Source organism: Eptatretus burgeri, chromosome 5 (genome assembly GCF_056783735.1).
Source record: "Eptatretus burgeri isolate ZD-2024b chromosome 5, Ebu_testis_v1, whole genome shotgun sequence".
NCBI lineage: Eukaryota > Metazoa > Chordata > Myxini > Myxiniformes > Myxinidae > Eptatretus > Eptatretus burgeri.
Genome location: NC_140965.1, coordinates 123,390,544 through 123,408,718, shown reverse-complemented (window position 1 = coordinate 123,408,718; position 18,175 = coordinate 123,390,544). Strand labels below are relative to the sequence as shown.

At 44.8% G+C, this 18,175-nt stretch overlaps 1 protein-coding gene across 9 annotated transcripts in view; it reads right to left on the bottom strand.

The window, feature by feature from the left end:
* The window catches only part of LOC147027271 (protein FAM13A-like), a 333,647-nt gene that overhangs the window by 95,189 nt on the left and 220,283 nt on the right, over positions 1-18,175 (bottom strand). For all 9 annotated transcript variants that reach the window (XM_085883527.1, XM_085883526.1, XM_085883529.1 and 6 more), the window contains one exon: positions 15,936-16,140. In XM_085883527.1, the coding sequence (XP_085739653.1) occupies positions 15,936-16,140 (205 nt within the window). The remainder of the gene's footprint in view (positions 1-15,935; positions 16,141-18,175) is intronic.

Genomic DNA, 18,175 nt, shown 5'->3' with positions numbered 1-18,175 from the left:
TATCCTTAAGAGCAGCAGTAAGTTCTCCAAGAGAAATTCCAGGCTCAAGCTGTTGTTGTTGATCTTCAGACAGAGAAGGGAGCTGTTCAAGCATTGCATTCCTGTTCTCCTCATTCACAGTTCTTATTGCGAAGAGTTTAGAATAATAATCCTGTAGTTCACACTTGATATCACTCTGGGAGGTCAACAACACACCACCAGAAGAGTGCAAAGCATGGATTTGTTGAGAGGTCCTGACCGCTTTCTCCAAATTGAAGAACCCTTTGTTTGGTCTGTCAAGTTGGATTTTTTGGTTCCACCGTCAGACGAATGCTCTGGCCGCCCGCTCTTTCACCATTTCAGCCAGAAGGGTCCTTTTTCTCTGACAACTGCTGGACATTTTCATTAGACATTCAGCTTTCTGCTCACAAATAAGTATATCGTTTTTTCAGGCAGATATCACACCAAGAGTGTGACATGTGCTCCAAGAGCAGTATTGTTGGCAAAACCATTTCATTTGGGACTTTGTGCAGTCCCACCATTGTCTTAAGTTCAAGTATGAACCCTTTTGTGACTCGCATTTTTCCCAAACCATTTTAAAAGCTTCTATAAAATGGGCACTTTGTCGAAGTTTCAAATTAAAAGTCCAATATGCACTTCCACAGACATGACGAGGAAAGCCACACACCATAACAATCATGTGATGGTCGGAAAAACCAGTCGGCCGTATATACGAGTTCTTAACAATATTTACCATTTCACGATTAACAAAAAAAAAATCTGTCAAAGCGAGCCAACATTCGAAGATTTATTGACGTACAAACCCATGTATACTGACGGATGTTATGGTTTTGTACCCGCCACACATCCACCAGTTTAAACTTTGTAACAAGTTGTGCCAAAGGCCTTGCACTGGGTGGATGAGACTCACAAGTGTTCCAATCAAGTTGTGGGTAGAGGGTGCAGTTATAGTCAGCCCCCAGACACACCAACATAGTCAAGTCAATGGTGCTTACAAACTCTGCCAACTTGTACAGAAAGGCACCTCTTTCAGGGTTATCACTAGGACAGTAAACATTAGTCATGCAAATCTTTAGGTTACTACTGACAAATTGCACAGACAGTTAGTAGCCTTTACCAATTTCCTTACAAGTTATCTCCGTAGGCTGGAGTCTAGGATGTAACACTATTGCCACACCAGAATTGGCATCAACAAGTGCACTCAATAAAAAAAGACAACCTTTAAAGATTCTACGCCACTCATCCTCAGAAGACTGATTCTACGCCACATTAGCACATCAATTTTATCATTTTGAGAGCTGAAACACCTGGTGACGACGCACACAATTGCAGCCTCCAATGATTTTCAGGGAGGCTACATTCATCTCCATTCTCTCAGTTATTCTTTAAACTCCTACCCAGCCAACGTAACACATTTCCTTAACTTTTGAAATTGGGGATCTTACATGTTAACCTGATAAGATTCACGAATGACACTTCTTGCAGTTTTAATGAAATCATGTAGGTTCGGGAAGTAATCTGATTTTTACATGTCTTTTCCTAAACGTGTCGTCCTGGAATTTAATTACATTTTCTTGACACACTAAGGCTGTGTCATTTCCCCCCTCATCCTCTTGAGAACATAAAGCACTAAAATGTGGGGTAGAACAGGTTTCATCCAAATCAAATACTTCATCTATGCCCTCCTCTATTACTTGTTGAACACAAATTTTTGGCTCAAGAGATCCAATGGGAACAGAAAGTTCTGCCCTCTTTACAGATCCCTTTGAATTTGCCTTGTCCATGACCTTCCCCTCCTTCATCATCTGTAAGGGAGAGGTTAACATTTACTTCACAGGGACTTTCCCCTTTATCTATTTCCCCATCACTGTCAGATACAATTATTAACTCGTCTGAACAAGCTTGGCAAATCAAGACATCTTGAGACGCTTCACTATTCTCTGTGTCCCGCTCAGAGTCGGCAAGTGGAGCAAGCGAAGCTTCCACACCCACACATAACTCCGGTACCACCAAGGGGTTTCCGATGTGGGACGTACCTTAGAGGTCCCGCAATCCTGACACGATCTGGACCTTATTCTGCTCTTTAGCATCAAAGGCATCAACGTTTGACCAATTTCGACCTATTTTCCTGGTATCCATGACGGGTACCTCCATATCGTCCACACTGTCCTGTGAAATGGATGGAAAAGGAAAGGATTCAACCACTTTCTCTTCCTACTTTGGTGGGGGAGGATTAATTTTGTCACGTTCAATCACCCTCTCCCCAACGCCGGGCGGGGTAGACGAGTCTAATGTGTCGCTCACTTCAGTCGGTGGGGGGCAAGGTAAAGCTGCGGATTCACCTTCTCCCCATCAGTATGTGGTGAGGAGGAATCGTTCCTCACCACACCTTCACTTTCTTGCGGTGTAACCGCATTGGGACGAGCACTCTTCACATGTCCATAAGCCCCACACACAAAACACGTCATTACCTTTGAGGAGGTATACATTTTATATTCAAAACCATTGATTTTTACACTCAACACGACATTCAGCATCATCTAAACCACTCTTTTAAAAGACATGACGTGCTTAAATGTATCGTTAACATTTCGCATCGGCACCATTGAGATCCTCGACAGAACCTTACTGAACTTATTTAACTAGTTACACAAGTCCTGGTTCTTCATGAATGGTGGAATATTACGAATATTAACTTATCTGTTGGGGCCTGTAAAGTGAACACAGAAAGGTAAGTGTTCGGTTCGATGAACAGGCCATGCTCAACTATCGTTGCTACCATGTGTTCCTCCAACACAAACACCACAAACTTCTTATTCATGCGACAAGCAGCATGCATGGGATGTGATCCAACGATGTTACCGATGGCTGAAAGTACATCATTCAGTTCCAGCTCACTGGAAGAGAAATCTCTCAGACAACGCTATAAAGCAGACATTGTTTGTACTTCCAATTAAAACACAGACATCATCAGCATAAGCCGTCTGCACAAATTTTGCTCGTTCTGTACTTCTCATTCCCTGAGGTATTTGCTGTCTAATGGACAGCAGGAGTGGCTCAAGGGCAATGATGTATGACAGACCAGAAAGAGGGTAACCTTGCCGGATACCCCGATGAAAAGGAAAGGAAGAACATAACCTATTGTTAACTTTCAACATACAATGAGTATATAGTATATAGGATGGGCAATGAGGATATAGGTGTTTTACATAAGAGATGAAGGTTTCACCAAAACCCATTCCCTTCAAAACAGAAAAAAAGGTATTTGTGATCAACATGATCAAAGGCTTTAGCTTGATCAAGAAACAGTAATCCAAAGTCATCACACAGGTGCTTATTGCACGAAATAATATCTCTTATCAAAAATATATTGTCATGGATCGATCTTCCAGGCACACAATAAGTTTGGTCTGGATGTATAACAGAACTGATAACAGTTTTCATGAGATTTGCAAGTACTTCAGAGAGAATTTTATAATCAGCACACAGTAAAGATACCAGTCGCCAGTTCTCCACCAGTTGAGGGTTCCCAGATTTTGGCAGTAAACATCCGACCGCTCTTCTGCAAGACCCTGAAAGTTCTCCATCACGTATGCTTTCATCAAGAACGTCGAGTAAATCAGGTCCCACAATGTTCCAAAAAGTCTTATGGAATTCCCCTGGAAAGCCATATATTCCAGAGGCTTTCCCATCTTTGAGGCTCCTCAGAGCTGCTTCAAGTTCATTTTTCGAAACTGGGGAGTCAAACATGCGTTGCTCATCCTCCTTGACATTCGGGAGCCCAGCAATTAATTCTTGCATCACCTCATTGTCCAAGTTCTGAGGAGAATACAAGTTAGAATAGAAATCCCTAAGTGTGCACCTGATCGCTTGTTGAGAGGTTACCAGGGACCTATTGGGAGTGAGTAAACTGTGAATTTGTTGTGACCATTTGAGAGAAGTCTCTAATTTAAATAAGTCCTTGTTTGGCATATCCAATGTTAAATAGCTCATTCACATTCTTACCAAGGTACCTATTGCTTGTTGCCGTACGATCTCCTCTTGCGATGCTTTCTTAACCCATATTAATTGGTCACCTGTGTCTTTCCCATCCTCATCATTGTTCTGTTCTTGGGATACTACTTCCCGTTTTAACCGATCAATTGATATTGACTGGCTTTTGGTGCTATATAAACTGTAATGTTGGCAAAAAGTTTTTATTTGGGTTTATGCAATATCCCACCACAACCGGAGACTATCAAAATCAGATCGAGAAGACCGAATTTTCTTCCACACGACTCGAAAGGCATCATAGAAACCCTTGTCTTGTAAAGGACGAGTATTGAGAGACCAATAAGCGCAACCACAGGTTGGAGAAGGTAATTTAAAAGACATTGAGATTAGACTGTGGTCAGTAAAACCAGTAGGCACAATTTGGGTAGAAGACACAACATTTAACATTGGCTTGTTTACATCAAACCTATCAAGCCTTGCCATTGACATAATGCCATCATTACATCTACACCATGTGCAACAACGCAAGAGTGGGTGTTGCGTCCTCCACACATCCTTAAAACAGAAGTTTTTGATGGTGTCTCCTCACACTTTCGTGGAGGCAACATGCAGTTCATGGCCATTCCTATCAATTATAAGACACATTGTACAGTTAAAATCTCCCACAATACAAATAAAAGTAGTTGCATCCAAAGTTTTTACATCGTCCCATAACATGGAACAGAAAGATTTTTCTCTCCATGGGGTCACTTGGTGCATATACATTGATGATAATAATCGTTTGAGTGTTATAAAGAAATTCTACTGATATCAGATGCCCTTTATGGATTTCTTTGAAGGAAACCTGGTGAGCACACAACCTGTGACTAAGGCAGATGGCAACGCCGGCTCGAGGTGTAGGAAACCCGCTGAACCACCACCGCACCTTGAATAGTTTCACCCAATCAGCTACCTGAGTATTCATAGCATGGGTTTCTTGTTATAAAACAATATCAGCTTTTGCTTTCTCGATTGCTTGAAGGGTTTGTACTTTCCGTAAGGTGGAATGACCTCCATTTATTCAGAGATATGATATTCAATTCCATGATTCATTATTTTGTGGAATGAAGTCACTTTCCTCATTTAATTCCTTATTTACCTTTGTGACAACTTTCCTTAAGCGCTGAAATTATGGTTCCTTGGGGACCTTCCCTCGCAGCAAAGGCTTTGCAGCGACAATGAAGGGCTGAATATTCGGAAAATGATCTTAAATTCGCACGTTGCATTGTCTAAAGGTCTCTTTCAAAAAACTAATAATATTTTCTTTAACTACTTCAGAATGCACCTCTTCGTCTTCAGGTGCACTCAAAACTTCTCCAAAAGAGGAACAAAGGTCATCAGCCATTGCAACTGGTTCATCATGACTTGCTACAGGTATCATATAAACCTGCACTAACCTGTTCCATGTTCGGGATGTCGTCGAATAAACCATCACCCCCACCAGGTTTTTTGGTGAGGAGGGTGTTTGGATATGGACACCCAGCAGGATAAAGAGGCGGAGGAACTCCTTGTGAGCCAAAGGCTATCCATATCTCGTGCCAAACTGTGTCTGCGGATGCCCTCCTGCAGTTGGGAAACTGTTTTTTTCGGAGGTTGGTGGCAGGAATTGCACTCTGGCCACCGCAAAACCATTCATTCTGCAAAACATTCCAGAAGCATCACAAAAATCTGAAAACCACTCCTTGGGAGTACCTCCTGTGCAGTTTCCCTTCGCAGGGGAGCCCACCGGTTGACGGGATTGGGGCAAAGCCTTTGGGACCCCCAACCTTTAATGATAGGAGGGACACCACGTGGTAACATTCCCGGGCAAGATTGCGGGAGAGTGTGTCGTGATGGTGCTTAGGTGTCGTCCACCAGACGACGGTCTCCTTGGGTTAACCTGAGGTTGTCCCTTTGGGTGGGTGCCTGGAATGTCATCTCTCAGAGAGGATGATCACCTGTCTCTGTTTTCATCTGATCTCAAGCGTTTGGACATCGGTATTGCAGCACTCTCTGAGGTACGGAGACCGGATTGCGGCGAGATCATGGTTGGTGGTTACACTTACTATTGGTGCTGGTTGCTCTGATGGTTACCATGCCCAAGGAGTTGCTGAAGCTGTGTCCAATAAGCTGACTCCAATGATAATTGAGATAACTCTGGTCAACGAGCATATTATGAGACTAAATATATGTCACTCCTTGGGTGTCATTTCCTGATCTCTGCATATGCTCTGACTGAGGCGAGTTATCTCACCGTGAAGGATGCATTCTGTGCCACGCTCGAGTCTGTGGTTGATGAGTGGGCCATGCGAAATAGTCTTATCATCTTGGGGGATTTCAACGCATAGACTGGAAATGATAGGGATGGTTATAAGATGTGTGTTCGTCCCCATGGGTCTTGAAATCAGGTCAGGTATGGGAGCATGTGCCAGAACAGCACGTCGCTGCGTCCACTTTCCGCCGGTACTCCAGGGGCCTCCGTCTGGCCATCCCCCAGGCAGATGCCAGGCCCATCCCCATCTCCTTGAGATGATGGTCAACCTGTTGCAACCATGAGGCACGTGGTCGACCCACTGGCCTCCTCCACTCATGAGACTCCCTCGCTGAGAGAATCTGGTGAGCAGGATCAGAGTCAGGAAAACGAGCCACATGTCCATACAGCCGCAACTGATGCTCACGGACTATGCAGGTAACAAATCTCATCCGAGTCTCTCTCAGCAACTGCTTGTTGGACACAAAATCCGACCAGCGATAGCCAAGGATTCTCCGAAGAGACCTGGTACCAAAGGAATTAAGTCTCCGTCTCAGATCCTTGGTCAGAGTCCAAGTCTCGCACCCATAGAGCAAGACTGGAAGTACCAAGGACCTGAAGACTCGGACTTTCGTCCTCCCGCACAGGTACCGGCAGCGCCACACCCCATGATCCAGTGAATCCATGACTCCCCAGGCCCGACCCAGACGTCTATTGACCTCTGACTCGCAGCCAGCAGAGACATGAATATCACTGCCAAGGTAAGTGAATCTCTCCACGACCTCAACATCCTCACCACAAACAGACACAGACAGGACAGCAGCATCCAAGATGTCACCGAAAGCCTGGATCTTAGTTTTGACCCAAGAAACCCGTAATCCCAACGGCTCCGACTCCTCATTTAGCACCTCGAGGGCCCCCAAGAGGATGTCTAAAGTCTCCGCAAAGATGACTGCATCATCTGCAAAGTCAAGGTCCGAGATCTTGACATCCCCAAATGACGCACCGCAACTTGATCTCTCCGACATCCTCCCTAGAATCCAGTCCATACAAGTGCTGAAAAGTGTGGGGGCAAGTACACATCCCTGACGAACTTCAGTAACAACTGGAAATAAGTCAGAGATGGTACCACCACACTTCACAGCACTCTCAGGACCAGAGTAGAGTTCAGACATCAGATCGATCAGTTTTGGTGGCACCCCACGAAGACCAAGAATCCTCCAGAGGACATCCCGATTCACTGAATCGAACGCTTTACAGAGATCAACATAGGCTGCAAGCAGCCCCTGCCGAAACTCTCGTCTGCGTTCGGTGAGGACACTAAGTGCAAGGATACGGTCAATGGTTGACCTCTCTGGTGTAAAGCCTGACTGCTCTGGACGCTGGTGCTCAAGCAGATGGTGGCGAACCCTATCGAGAATTATCCGAGCAAAGACCTTTCCCGGCACTGAGAGCAGCGTCACCCCTCGGTAGTTGTTGCAGTCTTGGCGATCACCCTTCCCTTTCCAGAGAGGGACAACAAGGCCCCTCTTCCAGTCAGTTGGGATGATGCCTGTGTTCCAGGCAGAGCACAAAACTGCATGCAACGACACGAGTGCAGCATTTCCACCAGCCTTGAGAAGTTTGGCATGGATGCCACAGATCCCTGGAGCTTTGCCCCGTTTCAAGTGGTTCACCGCAGCCCGTGTTTCCACAAGCGTAGGTGGACCACAGTTGATTCGAGGGTCAGCAACAGGGATTGTAACACCCTTGACGTCCAACTCGACAGTTGGGGGATCAGCCTGGTACAACCGCTCAAAGTAACCGGCCCAGTGGGCCTTCACTTCAGACTGCTCTGTCAAGAGCCGACCACTCTCTGCTCGAACTGCAGTGCTCCGAGGGATGGGCTTGGATGAACGTAATGCGCGAATTCCCCTGTAAGCAGGACGAGAATCACCTGTCCACAGGTGATGCTCTACCCCCTCACAGATTCCTCGCACATAGGCCTCCTTGTCCACCCTCAGTGCACGTACAGTTTTACGCCTCAGCTCCCTGAACAGCTCAGCTCTGCCATTCAGCCTGGCCCTGCGACTCTGGTTAATGGTATCCAGTGTCCCTTGAGAGACAAAATTCTTCTTTGCCCTGCGGTGAGCTCCAAGGCATCCACCGGCAACATCAAGGACGGTGGTCTTGAAGGCACTCCACAGCTCTTCAGGACCCCCCAAAGTACCCAGACCCCCCAAGTGTCCACTCAGCCTGTTCGCAAACTCCTCAGCTACTCTCTCATCCCTGAGCTTGGCAACATCCAGCCTCGGCTGGGATGGTACCATTCTCCAGGATTTAAGGTGCAGCTTTAGAGTTGCTACAACAAGCCTGTGGTCAGTATTGAGGAACTGAGCACTCCGGTAAACCCTGCAGTTCTAGATCATCCTCCAACGACCGTCAATGAGGACATGGTCAATCTCCTTTGCCACACCGCCAGCGTTGGAATACCAAGTCCAGCGATGAGCTTGTGGGCGCTGAAACCATGAACCAGCCACCCTAAGTCCATGACTTCTTGCAAAGTCAAGGAACTTAGTGGCATTCTGGTTCATAGTTCCTGACCCATGGGGACCAACACACACCTCATAACCGTCCCTATCAGTTCCAGTCGATGCATTGAAATCCCCCAAGACTAGAAGTGTATCTCGTCTGGGGCACTGATCAACCACAGACTCGAGTGTGGCGTAGAATGCATCCTTCACGGTGAGATCACTCGCCTCAGTCGGAGCATAAACAGAGACCAGGGAAATGACACTGAAGGAGTGACAAATCCTTAATCTCATAATACGCTCGTTGACCGGTGTTACCTCAATTATCATTGGGGTCAGCTTATTGGACACAGCTACAGCAACTCCTTGGGTATGGTAACCATCAGAGCGACCAGACCAATAGTAGGTGTAACCACCCACCATTATCTCGCAGCAATCCCGTCTCCGAACCTCAGAGAGAGCTGCAATCCCGATGTCCAAACGCTTGAGCTCAGATGATAACAGAGACAGGTGATCATCCTCTCTTAGGGATAGGACATTCCAGGCACCGACCCGAAGGGACCGCCTCAGGTTAATCCAAGGAGACCGCCGTCTGGTGGACGACACCTCAGCACCACTCCGACACACTCTCCCGCTTGAAATGTGGACCAGAATAGCACCAAGTTCCTTGAATTTGCAAGAAGTCTTGGACTTAGGGTGGCCGGTTCATGGTTTCAACACCCACAAGCTCATCGCTGGACTTGGTATTCCAATGCTGGTGGTGTGGCAAAGGAGATTGACCATGTCCTCGTTGATGGTCATTGGAGGATGATCAAAAATTGCAGGGTCTACCGGAGTGTTCAGTTCCTCAATACTGACCACCGGCTTGTTGTAGCAACTCTTTAGTTGTACCTTAAATCCAGGAGAATGGTACCATCCCATCTTAGGCTGGATGTTGGCAAGCTCAAGGATGAGAGGGTAGTTGAGGTGTTTGTGAACAGGCTGAGTGGAGATTTGGGGGGTCTGGGTGCTTTTTGGGAGCCTGAGGAGTTGTGGAGTGCCTTCAAGACCACTGTCCTTGATGTTGCTGGTAGATATCTTGATACTCACCATAGGGCAAAGAAGAATTTTGTCTCTCAAGGGACACTAGATACCATTGACCAGAGTCACAGTGCCAGGCTGAATGGCAGAGCACAGCTGTTCAGGGAGTTGTTCAGGGAGCACAAGAAGGCCTATGTGCGAGGAATCTTTGAAGGAGTAGAGTTCCTTGAAGGTCAAGTGATTCTCTCATCTTGCTTTCAGGGTAAGTCGCTCATTGCGTTCGTCCAAGCCCATCCCTCAGTGTTCTGCAGTTAGGGAAGAGGGTGGTAGGCTCTTGACAGAGGAGTCTGAAGTGAAGGCCCGCCAGGCCAGTTGCTTTGAGTGGTTGTACCAGACAGCACAGATAAGTTCCAGCTGTCGAGTTGGACATCAGGGGTGTTACAATCCCTATTATTGACCCTCCAATCAACTATGGTCCACCTTCATTTGTGGAAACACAGGCAGCTGTGAACTTGTTGAAATGGGGTAAAGCTCCAGGGATATGTGGCATCTATGCTGAACTGCTCAAGGCTGGTGGAAATGCTGCACTCGTGTCGTTGCATGCAGTTCTGTGCTCTGCCTGGAACACAGGCATCATCTCAACTGACTGGAAGATGACCCTTGTTGTCCTTCTCTGAAAAGGGAAGGGTGATCTCAGAGACTGCAACAACTACCGAAGGATGACGCTGCTCTCAATGCCAGGCAAGGTCTTTGCTTGGATAATTCTTGATAGGGTTCGCCACCATCTGCTTGAACACCAGCGTCCTGAGCAGTCAGGCTTTACACCAAAGAGGTCAAGGATTGACCGTATCCTTGTGCTTCGTGTCCTCCCCAAACACAGACGAGAGTTTTGGGTTTTGGCAGGGGCTGCTTGCAGCTTTTGTTGACCTCTGTAAAGTGTTTGATCCATTGAATCGGGATGCCCTCTGGAGGATGCTTGGTCTTCGTGGGGTGGCACCAAACTGATCGATCTGATGTCTGAACTCTACTCTGGTATTGAGAGTGCTGTGAGATGTGGTGGTACCATCTCTGACTTATTTCCACTTATTACTGGAGTTTGTGATGGGTGTGTACGGGCCCCCACACTTTTCAGCACTTGTATGGACTGGATTCTGTGGAGGATCTCGGAGAGATCAAGCTGCGGTGCATTGTTTTGGAATGTCAAGATCTCTGACCTTGATTTTCATATGATGCAGCCATCATTGCGAAGAATCTGGATATCCTTTTGGGGGCCCGCAATGTGTTGAATGAGGAGTCGGAGCCACAGGGATTACAGGTTTCCTGGGTCAAAACTAAGATCCAGGCTTTCAATAACATCTTGGATGCTGCAATCTTGTCTGTAGCTATTGGTGGTGAAGATGTTGAGGTCATGGAGAGATTCACATACCTTGGCAGTGATATTCATGTCTCTGCTGGCTGTGAGCCAGATGTCATCAGACATCTGGGTCAGGTCTGTGGAGTCATTGATTCACTGGATCAAGGGGTGTGGCACTGTCGGTACCTGTGCGGGAGGACAAAGTCCTAGTCTTCAGGTCCTTGGTGCTTCCAGTCTTGCTCTATTAATGTGAGACTTGGACTCTAACCAGGGATATAAGACAGAGTCTTAATTCCTTTGGGACCAAGTCTCTTTGGAGAATACTTGGATCTCGATGGTCAGACTTTGGGTCCAATGAGTGGATGCTGAGATAGACTCAAATGAGATTTGTTACCTGCATAGTCAGTGAGCATCAGCTGCTGCTGTATGGACATGTTGCTCATTTTCCTAACACTGATCCTGCTCATCAGATTCTCTCAGCGAGGGAGTCTCGTGAGTGCAGTAGTCAAATGGGCCGACCACGTGCCTCGTGGTTGTAGCAGGTTGATCAGCATCTCATGGAGATGGGGATAGTCCAGGCATTTTCCTGAGGGATGGCCAGATGGAGGCCCCTGGAGTAACCGCGGAAAGTGGACCCAGCGACGCACTGCTCTGGCGCATGCTCCCATTCCTGACCTGACCTAATCTTGGTCACTTAGTTGTGTTTCAGCAACAAGCTTTGCTTCTCTGTTACCTGGTCCAAGACCATCTACCTTGGGTTCCTCATTCTCATTCTCCTCAAGCAGGAGGTTGGAAATGCCGCCATTAATATCATCATCAATGATTAATCTACTTTTGCAAGTCTGATCTCTGCTTGGAGAAATCTTTGTTTTCATCGTGAGCAGGTGGCATGATCTTAGCTCTACGCTCACCACTTTGCTCACTGTCAGCATCATTGGGAGTATTTTCTACTTGTACCCCTAACACTTTGCTGCCATTATCCTCCTTTCCAATGTTTAAAAATGTCCTTTTCAAAGGTTTCCGTGAACCTATGTGCACAATCATTTCCTCTGCAGGCTGTGACTCCCCTTCTGTGTCGTTTACACAACCCACAGGTACATTTGCTGACTCCTCTTTGACACGATTGGCCGCCATACTTGTTACCCAATTTTTTATAATGTACATTTGAACTTCATCAGCACCCTTCTTAACTGGACCTTGGCGTTCCGGCACAAGTTCAGAAAAAAAAAAAACAAGTCAGCAGATAGCCTCACTAAAGACGAAGGAAGGTAGAATAACACACTGCCAAAAAGACATCAGAGTTTCACTCAAGGATTATTCTCTAAACTCTACCATGCCAAGAGCACTGATAATGAGATTGTGGAATCCCTGACTTCTTCCCTACCCACCTTATCAGAATCCACACGTCTACAACTAGACAAGGAAATAACTTTGGAGGAATTTCAGGCTGCCCTACATACTCTGGTCTAAAGCCTCTGGTCTAATTGTCGGAGAGGAGATTGGGACCATACTCTGTGCAGAGCTTTGGTGCTGCCTTAGCAGTCTCCTTGGCTATTGGGCACAATCCTGGATGGGTCGCCATTCCGACACAGTATACCACCATGCTGGCACTCATTTTGCCGACCTCGGAAGGATGACAGGTCGAGTTAACCCCACCTGTTATTAATTCAACAGCTGAGCAGGATTGGAACTCAGGACCCTAGGATCCAAAGCCCTCCACCCTAGCCATTAAGCCAACACCAGGCATGGTCTAGAATCTAGATCATTTGCTCTTACCCTGGGGGGCGTGAGTAATTTCCAGATGGGGCGTGAGCCGGGAGAAAAAAGTTGGAATTTCTCAAATTATTTTTGGAATCCTCTCAAAAAGTATTTGCATAATATCGTGATGAACATAAAATAACAAAAGTATCTCCCTTAATAATTTTCGTTTTCTATTCACAACTCGGCCTACCGTTTTCTGTATTAAAATTTAACTTCTTCTCTTCTTCTTTCGGCTGCTCCCGTTAGGGGTCGCCACAGCGGATCATCATTATGATCCGCATAGTGATTTGGCACATGTTTTACACCGGATGCCCTTCCTGACGCAACCCTGGTCACCTCTTGCGACACAGGGATATGGTACACCTATTTTAACCGGGGTATACACCGGCCCAGTACACTGGTACTCATTTCGCCGACCTCAGAAGGATGACAGGCTGAGTCAACACCCTGGTGTATTAATTCAGTGGCCCAACGGGGCTTGAACTCAGGACCTTTTGGATCCCAAGCCGCTGCCCTAACCACTGCGCCAACACCAGGCTTTTGTATTGAAATTGAACATTTATTTAAATTTAATATAAAAATTTATATTTTAATATTAAAAAAAAAAATTCACAGATTTGCAGTAACCATTTGAAACTAAATCATTCACAATGAGTGCAAAAAAGCGGAAGTATCTTGACCAATATATTCGATTTGGATGTGTCCCTGCAAAAGGGTGACACAGAGGTACCCCAGTGGGTAATATGCTGCAAGACTCTGAGCAATGATGGCATGCGGCCCACACACTTGGAACGCCACTTGAAGACAACGCATCCTGCTCTCGCTGCCAAACCCAAGGCATTCTTTGAAACAAAAAGGCAGTCCTTGAAGCAAGCCAAGATGGACAGCAGTGGAGCATTTCGGCAACAGGCTTCAAAGGTTGTTGAGGCATCCTATGAGATCGCCATGTTGATTGCAAAGAGCAAAAAGAGCCATAGCATCAGAGAGATTCATAAAAACAAGTGTACTGCATGCAGCAGAGCTCGTTCTGGGGAAGGATAGTGCAAACAAGCTTTCCCAAATCTCTCTATCAAACGATACCGTCAAGGGAAAGATCGATGAAATGTCTCAATACATCAAAGATCAAGTTCTCGACCAAGAAAGAGCTTCTCCTGTATTTTTCATCCAATTGGACGAAACTACTGATGTTCAGTGTTCTCAGCTACTGATGTATGCACGTTTCATGTCAGGCAATAGTGTAAAAGACGAAATTCTCTTCTGCCATCCAATAGAAAATTATACAACAGCAACAGATATTTTTCAAGTGATATCAAACTTCTTCCAGGAAAATCAACTTTTGTGGGACTCGCTGGTAGGGGTGTGTATTGATGGAGCTCCGGCCATGCTTGGTTTGCATTCTGGTTGCATAACAAGAGTGAAAGAAAAAAGTCCATCTGCTATAGGTACGCACTGCATCTTTCATCGTGAAGCCTTGGCATCCAGAACTCTTCCTGCTGAAATGAGGGATGTCATGAACCTGGCTATCAAGGTAGTCAACTTCATCAAAGCTGGAGCCTTAAACAGTCATCTCTTCAAACAGCTGTGTGTGGATATGGATTCTGAACATCAAGCATTGCTTTTCCACACAAACGTACGATGGCTTTCGAAGGGAAACAGGCTTGGACGGCTTTATGAACTACGACAAGAGGTGGCAACATTTCTAGATTCACAGCAGAAAGCAGATCTCCATGACAAGTTCCAGTCTGAAGGATTTTTGCTATCTCTCGCTTACCTGGTGGACATCTTTGAAGTGCTGGATGCCATCAACCTCAAACTCCAAGGGAAAAGCATTAACATAATCATGCACCATGACGTCATTTGAGCCTTCATGGCCAAACTCGACCTCTGGAAATGTCGAATTCAGGATGGAAATACAGGCAGTTTTGTTAACGGATTCTGCTCTCATTCAGTTACCTTGATTTTGAGTTAAAGAAACAAATAATTACTCATTTGACTGAATTGAAAGCAGAATTCATCAGATACTTTCCGGATAGAGATGAGAAGCGCGAAGCCTGGAAATTCATTAGGAACCCATTTCAATGTGAAGTAGCTGCTATTTCAGACGAAGTGCAAGAGGAGTTTCTTGAGTTAAAGTTCAACTTCTCGGCTGAAGAAGACTCAGTTTTTCCTTTTAATTCAGGAGGGATTTTTAATTATTTGGTTGAAGATGTGAAGTGGGGGGTGGGGGGGTGTGCAGGCAAGGACCAACTACTAGAGGGGGTATGGTGGTAAAAAGGTTACGATCCACTGGTCTAGATGGAATGCCTGTATAACTTTACAAAACCTTTTGGGACCTCCTGGGACCTTCTGGGACCTGAGTCACTTGAAGCTCTGATTGATGGTCTATGATAGAGTTTGTTGCCATTAAGCTGTTGCAGGGCTGTACTCGCCCTCGTCCCCCAAAAAGGTGACCTTCAGCAACCGTGCAACTGGCGCCCTATATCATTGCTTTGCACGGATTATAAAATTTTCTCAAAGGTTCTTACCAACTGGCTCAGACCCGTGATTGGGGAATTATTCACCCTGATCAATCTTATCGTGTTCCAAAAAGAACAATACACGACAGTATTTTTATTGTGCGTGACATGATTGATATCTGCACTCTTGAGGAAAAAAAAAATGTTGGTTTGGTTTTTCTAGATCAGGAAAAAGCCTTTGACTGTCAATCACAGTTAATGCTTCTTTATCAACAAAATAGGTATTACAAAGTTGAGAGAATGTTTACTTCCCAACAAGGAATCAATTGAGACTTGTACCTGCATTGCTTACGTATAATGGTTTTTATGATGCAGAGAGAGATGAACCTGTCAGATTAATGAGATTTTCTTAAACAGGATGTAAAAGTCATTTTTAAATGTTAATGTATTTGGGATTTATCTGGGAAGGTGCTACTGTACAAGATCAAAGATAATGTTATTTTTGAGCATCTTTTCCATGACCTCCATACTCAAGAAGTATGAATATCTCAAGACCAAAGGCAGTGCAGTACCTGAGTGGTGAGTGTTCATTTGGAGGGTGAGGTGGAGCTTCAGGGTCAGACACAAAACGTTGTCCATCACCACAGCTGCTGTTGTGTACATAGGGATCTGGTTCAGCTCTCCAGACAAGATGTTGGAATAACCTGCTCCCAGCATCAGGGCATGCTTCAGTGCCATCACAAACACCCTCCCTCCACGGCTTACAGGCAATTGGCTCTGGGAAGGCACCAGACGGGCAGATTGTTCTGTGATGTGGTATGATTGAGAGAGGCAGGATATGAAGTAATCTTGCAAGGCCATACAAATGAGAGCTTCCATCAACCTATTATGCCAGTAAAATAAGAAGAAAGGGAATTGATAGAAGGAAGGGCACAATGGAAGCAAAATAAAGAAAATTGAGCATAGATATGAGAGCATAGTGGGTGGGGGGAGCAGTGAAGGAATTAGGAAGTCAAAAAGAAAGGAGAGGAGGTGTGAAAATGTGTGCAATTTTATACACACAATATTTCAATCACCCCTTTCAAGGTCCACAGAATTAGAAATCATGTTTGATTTCGATAACAACAAGAAAAAAAAAAACTTTTTTAAAAAAGATGTAAGAACATAGAGGAATGAAATCTCAAAAAAACAGCAAAACAAGGTAGGAATGACACCACATTATGATACCACAATACTACACCACAACCCTCTTGTGGATTACCATCACAACATCTTTTGACGTTATTCAGTCACAATCTTACAAAAAAAGTAAAATGTCAAAATATGTTGTGAGGGTAATCCATAAGAGGGTTGTGGTGTCGTATTGGGGTATAGTAATGTGCTCTCATTTCTACCTTGTTTGGTTGTTTTTTTGAGATTTCATCCCTCTATGTATTTACTTTTTATGGGTTTTTTTGTCTTGTTTCTGCAATTTTTTGATTTAATTTCTGCAAAATATTTAAAACAAAATACTTAATGTTTTATATAATTTGTTGTGGATAATATGGAGTACGGTAATACTCCATGAAACTACTGTACTCCGTGGTACAACAATTCAGATCAACATTTGTGTCTCGTACATGGGATATAAGGTCAAGTAAGCACACCATGTTTTCTGCTTTATGACCACTCTAAGTATGTCCATACCTTGGCTTGATATGCAATCCGCATGGCATTGTGAACCACAACAGACGATAAACTTCTAAACATCGGGGCAACACCCCTGGACACTCACCTGGTGGTACAACACCTGGCTGGATAAGATAACAAGGGAACCACTGATAGGCGTGGATGACCCACAAAATATGAAACAGAGAAGAAAGTAAATATCGATGGATATTTTTTTTATGCTGTGAACAAACGTTGGTACATCACAGGTGATAAAGGTTGTGGTCAAGTTTCATAGAAATTGTATTTGTGGTTTTGGAGAAGAAAGCGAATACATATTTTGGGGTGCAACACCCTTACACCGTCATAGACCCCGATTTTTCCAATGTCATGAACAAACTTTGGTAAATCACAGGTGATGAAGATTGTGGTCAAGTTTCATCAGAATTGCATACGTAACTTCTGAGAAGAAAGCAAGTACCTATTTTGGGGGGAAACTTCTGTAGACCCCCATTAGGCCCGAATTGTTTCATGCCATGAACAAACTTTGGGACATACACGGTGATGAACATTGCAGTAAAGTTTCACTGAAATCTTATGTGTAGTTTCAGAGAAGTTGCAAGTATTTGTGGACGGACGGACGGACAGCGTGCCATCCCATAAGATCCCCATAACTACATTCCAAGGTGAGCTAAAAACTGAATGACATGAGAGGGCGAGGGAGGGTGGGGTCGATTTGTACGTTTGATTTGTTTTCATAACTAAGATATTATATATATATATATATATATATATATATATATATATATATATATATATATATATATATATATATATATATATATATATATATATATATATATATATATATATATATATATATATATATATAGTTATGGATCTAGAAACCATTTGCATTCAACATACAGGTCACAAAAGTCAGTTATGTTGTTAAGTACATGTGTAGTCAGATCCCTTTCCTTTTTGTCTGGTGGGCGAATCAAAGGTGTGCATTGCGATGTCCTTTTAGGTAGGTTATCAAATCTTTACATCCAACGAAACATCCAACAAACCATCTAAGACCATCCAACAAACAAACCGACAACACCACTGAACAAGCGCTTCACCTGCCCAACCGGCGACTCGCTTTTTCGAGGCTAAATCT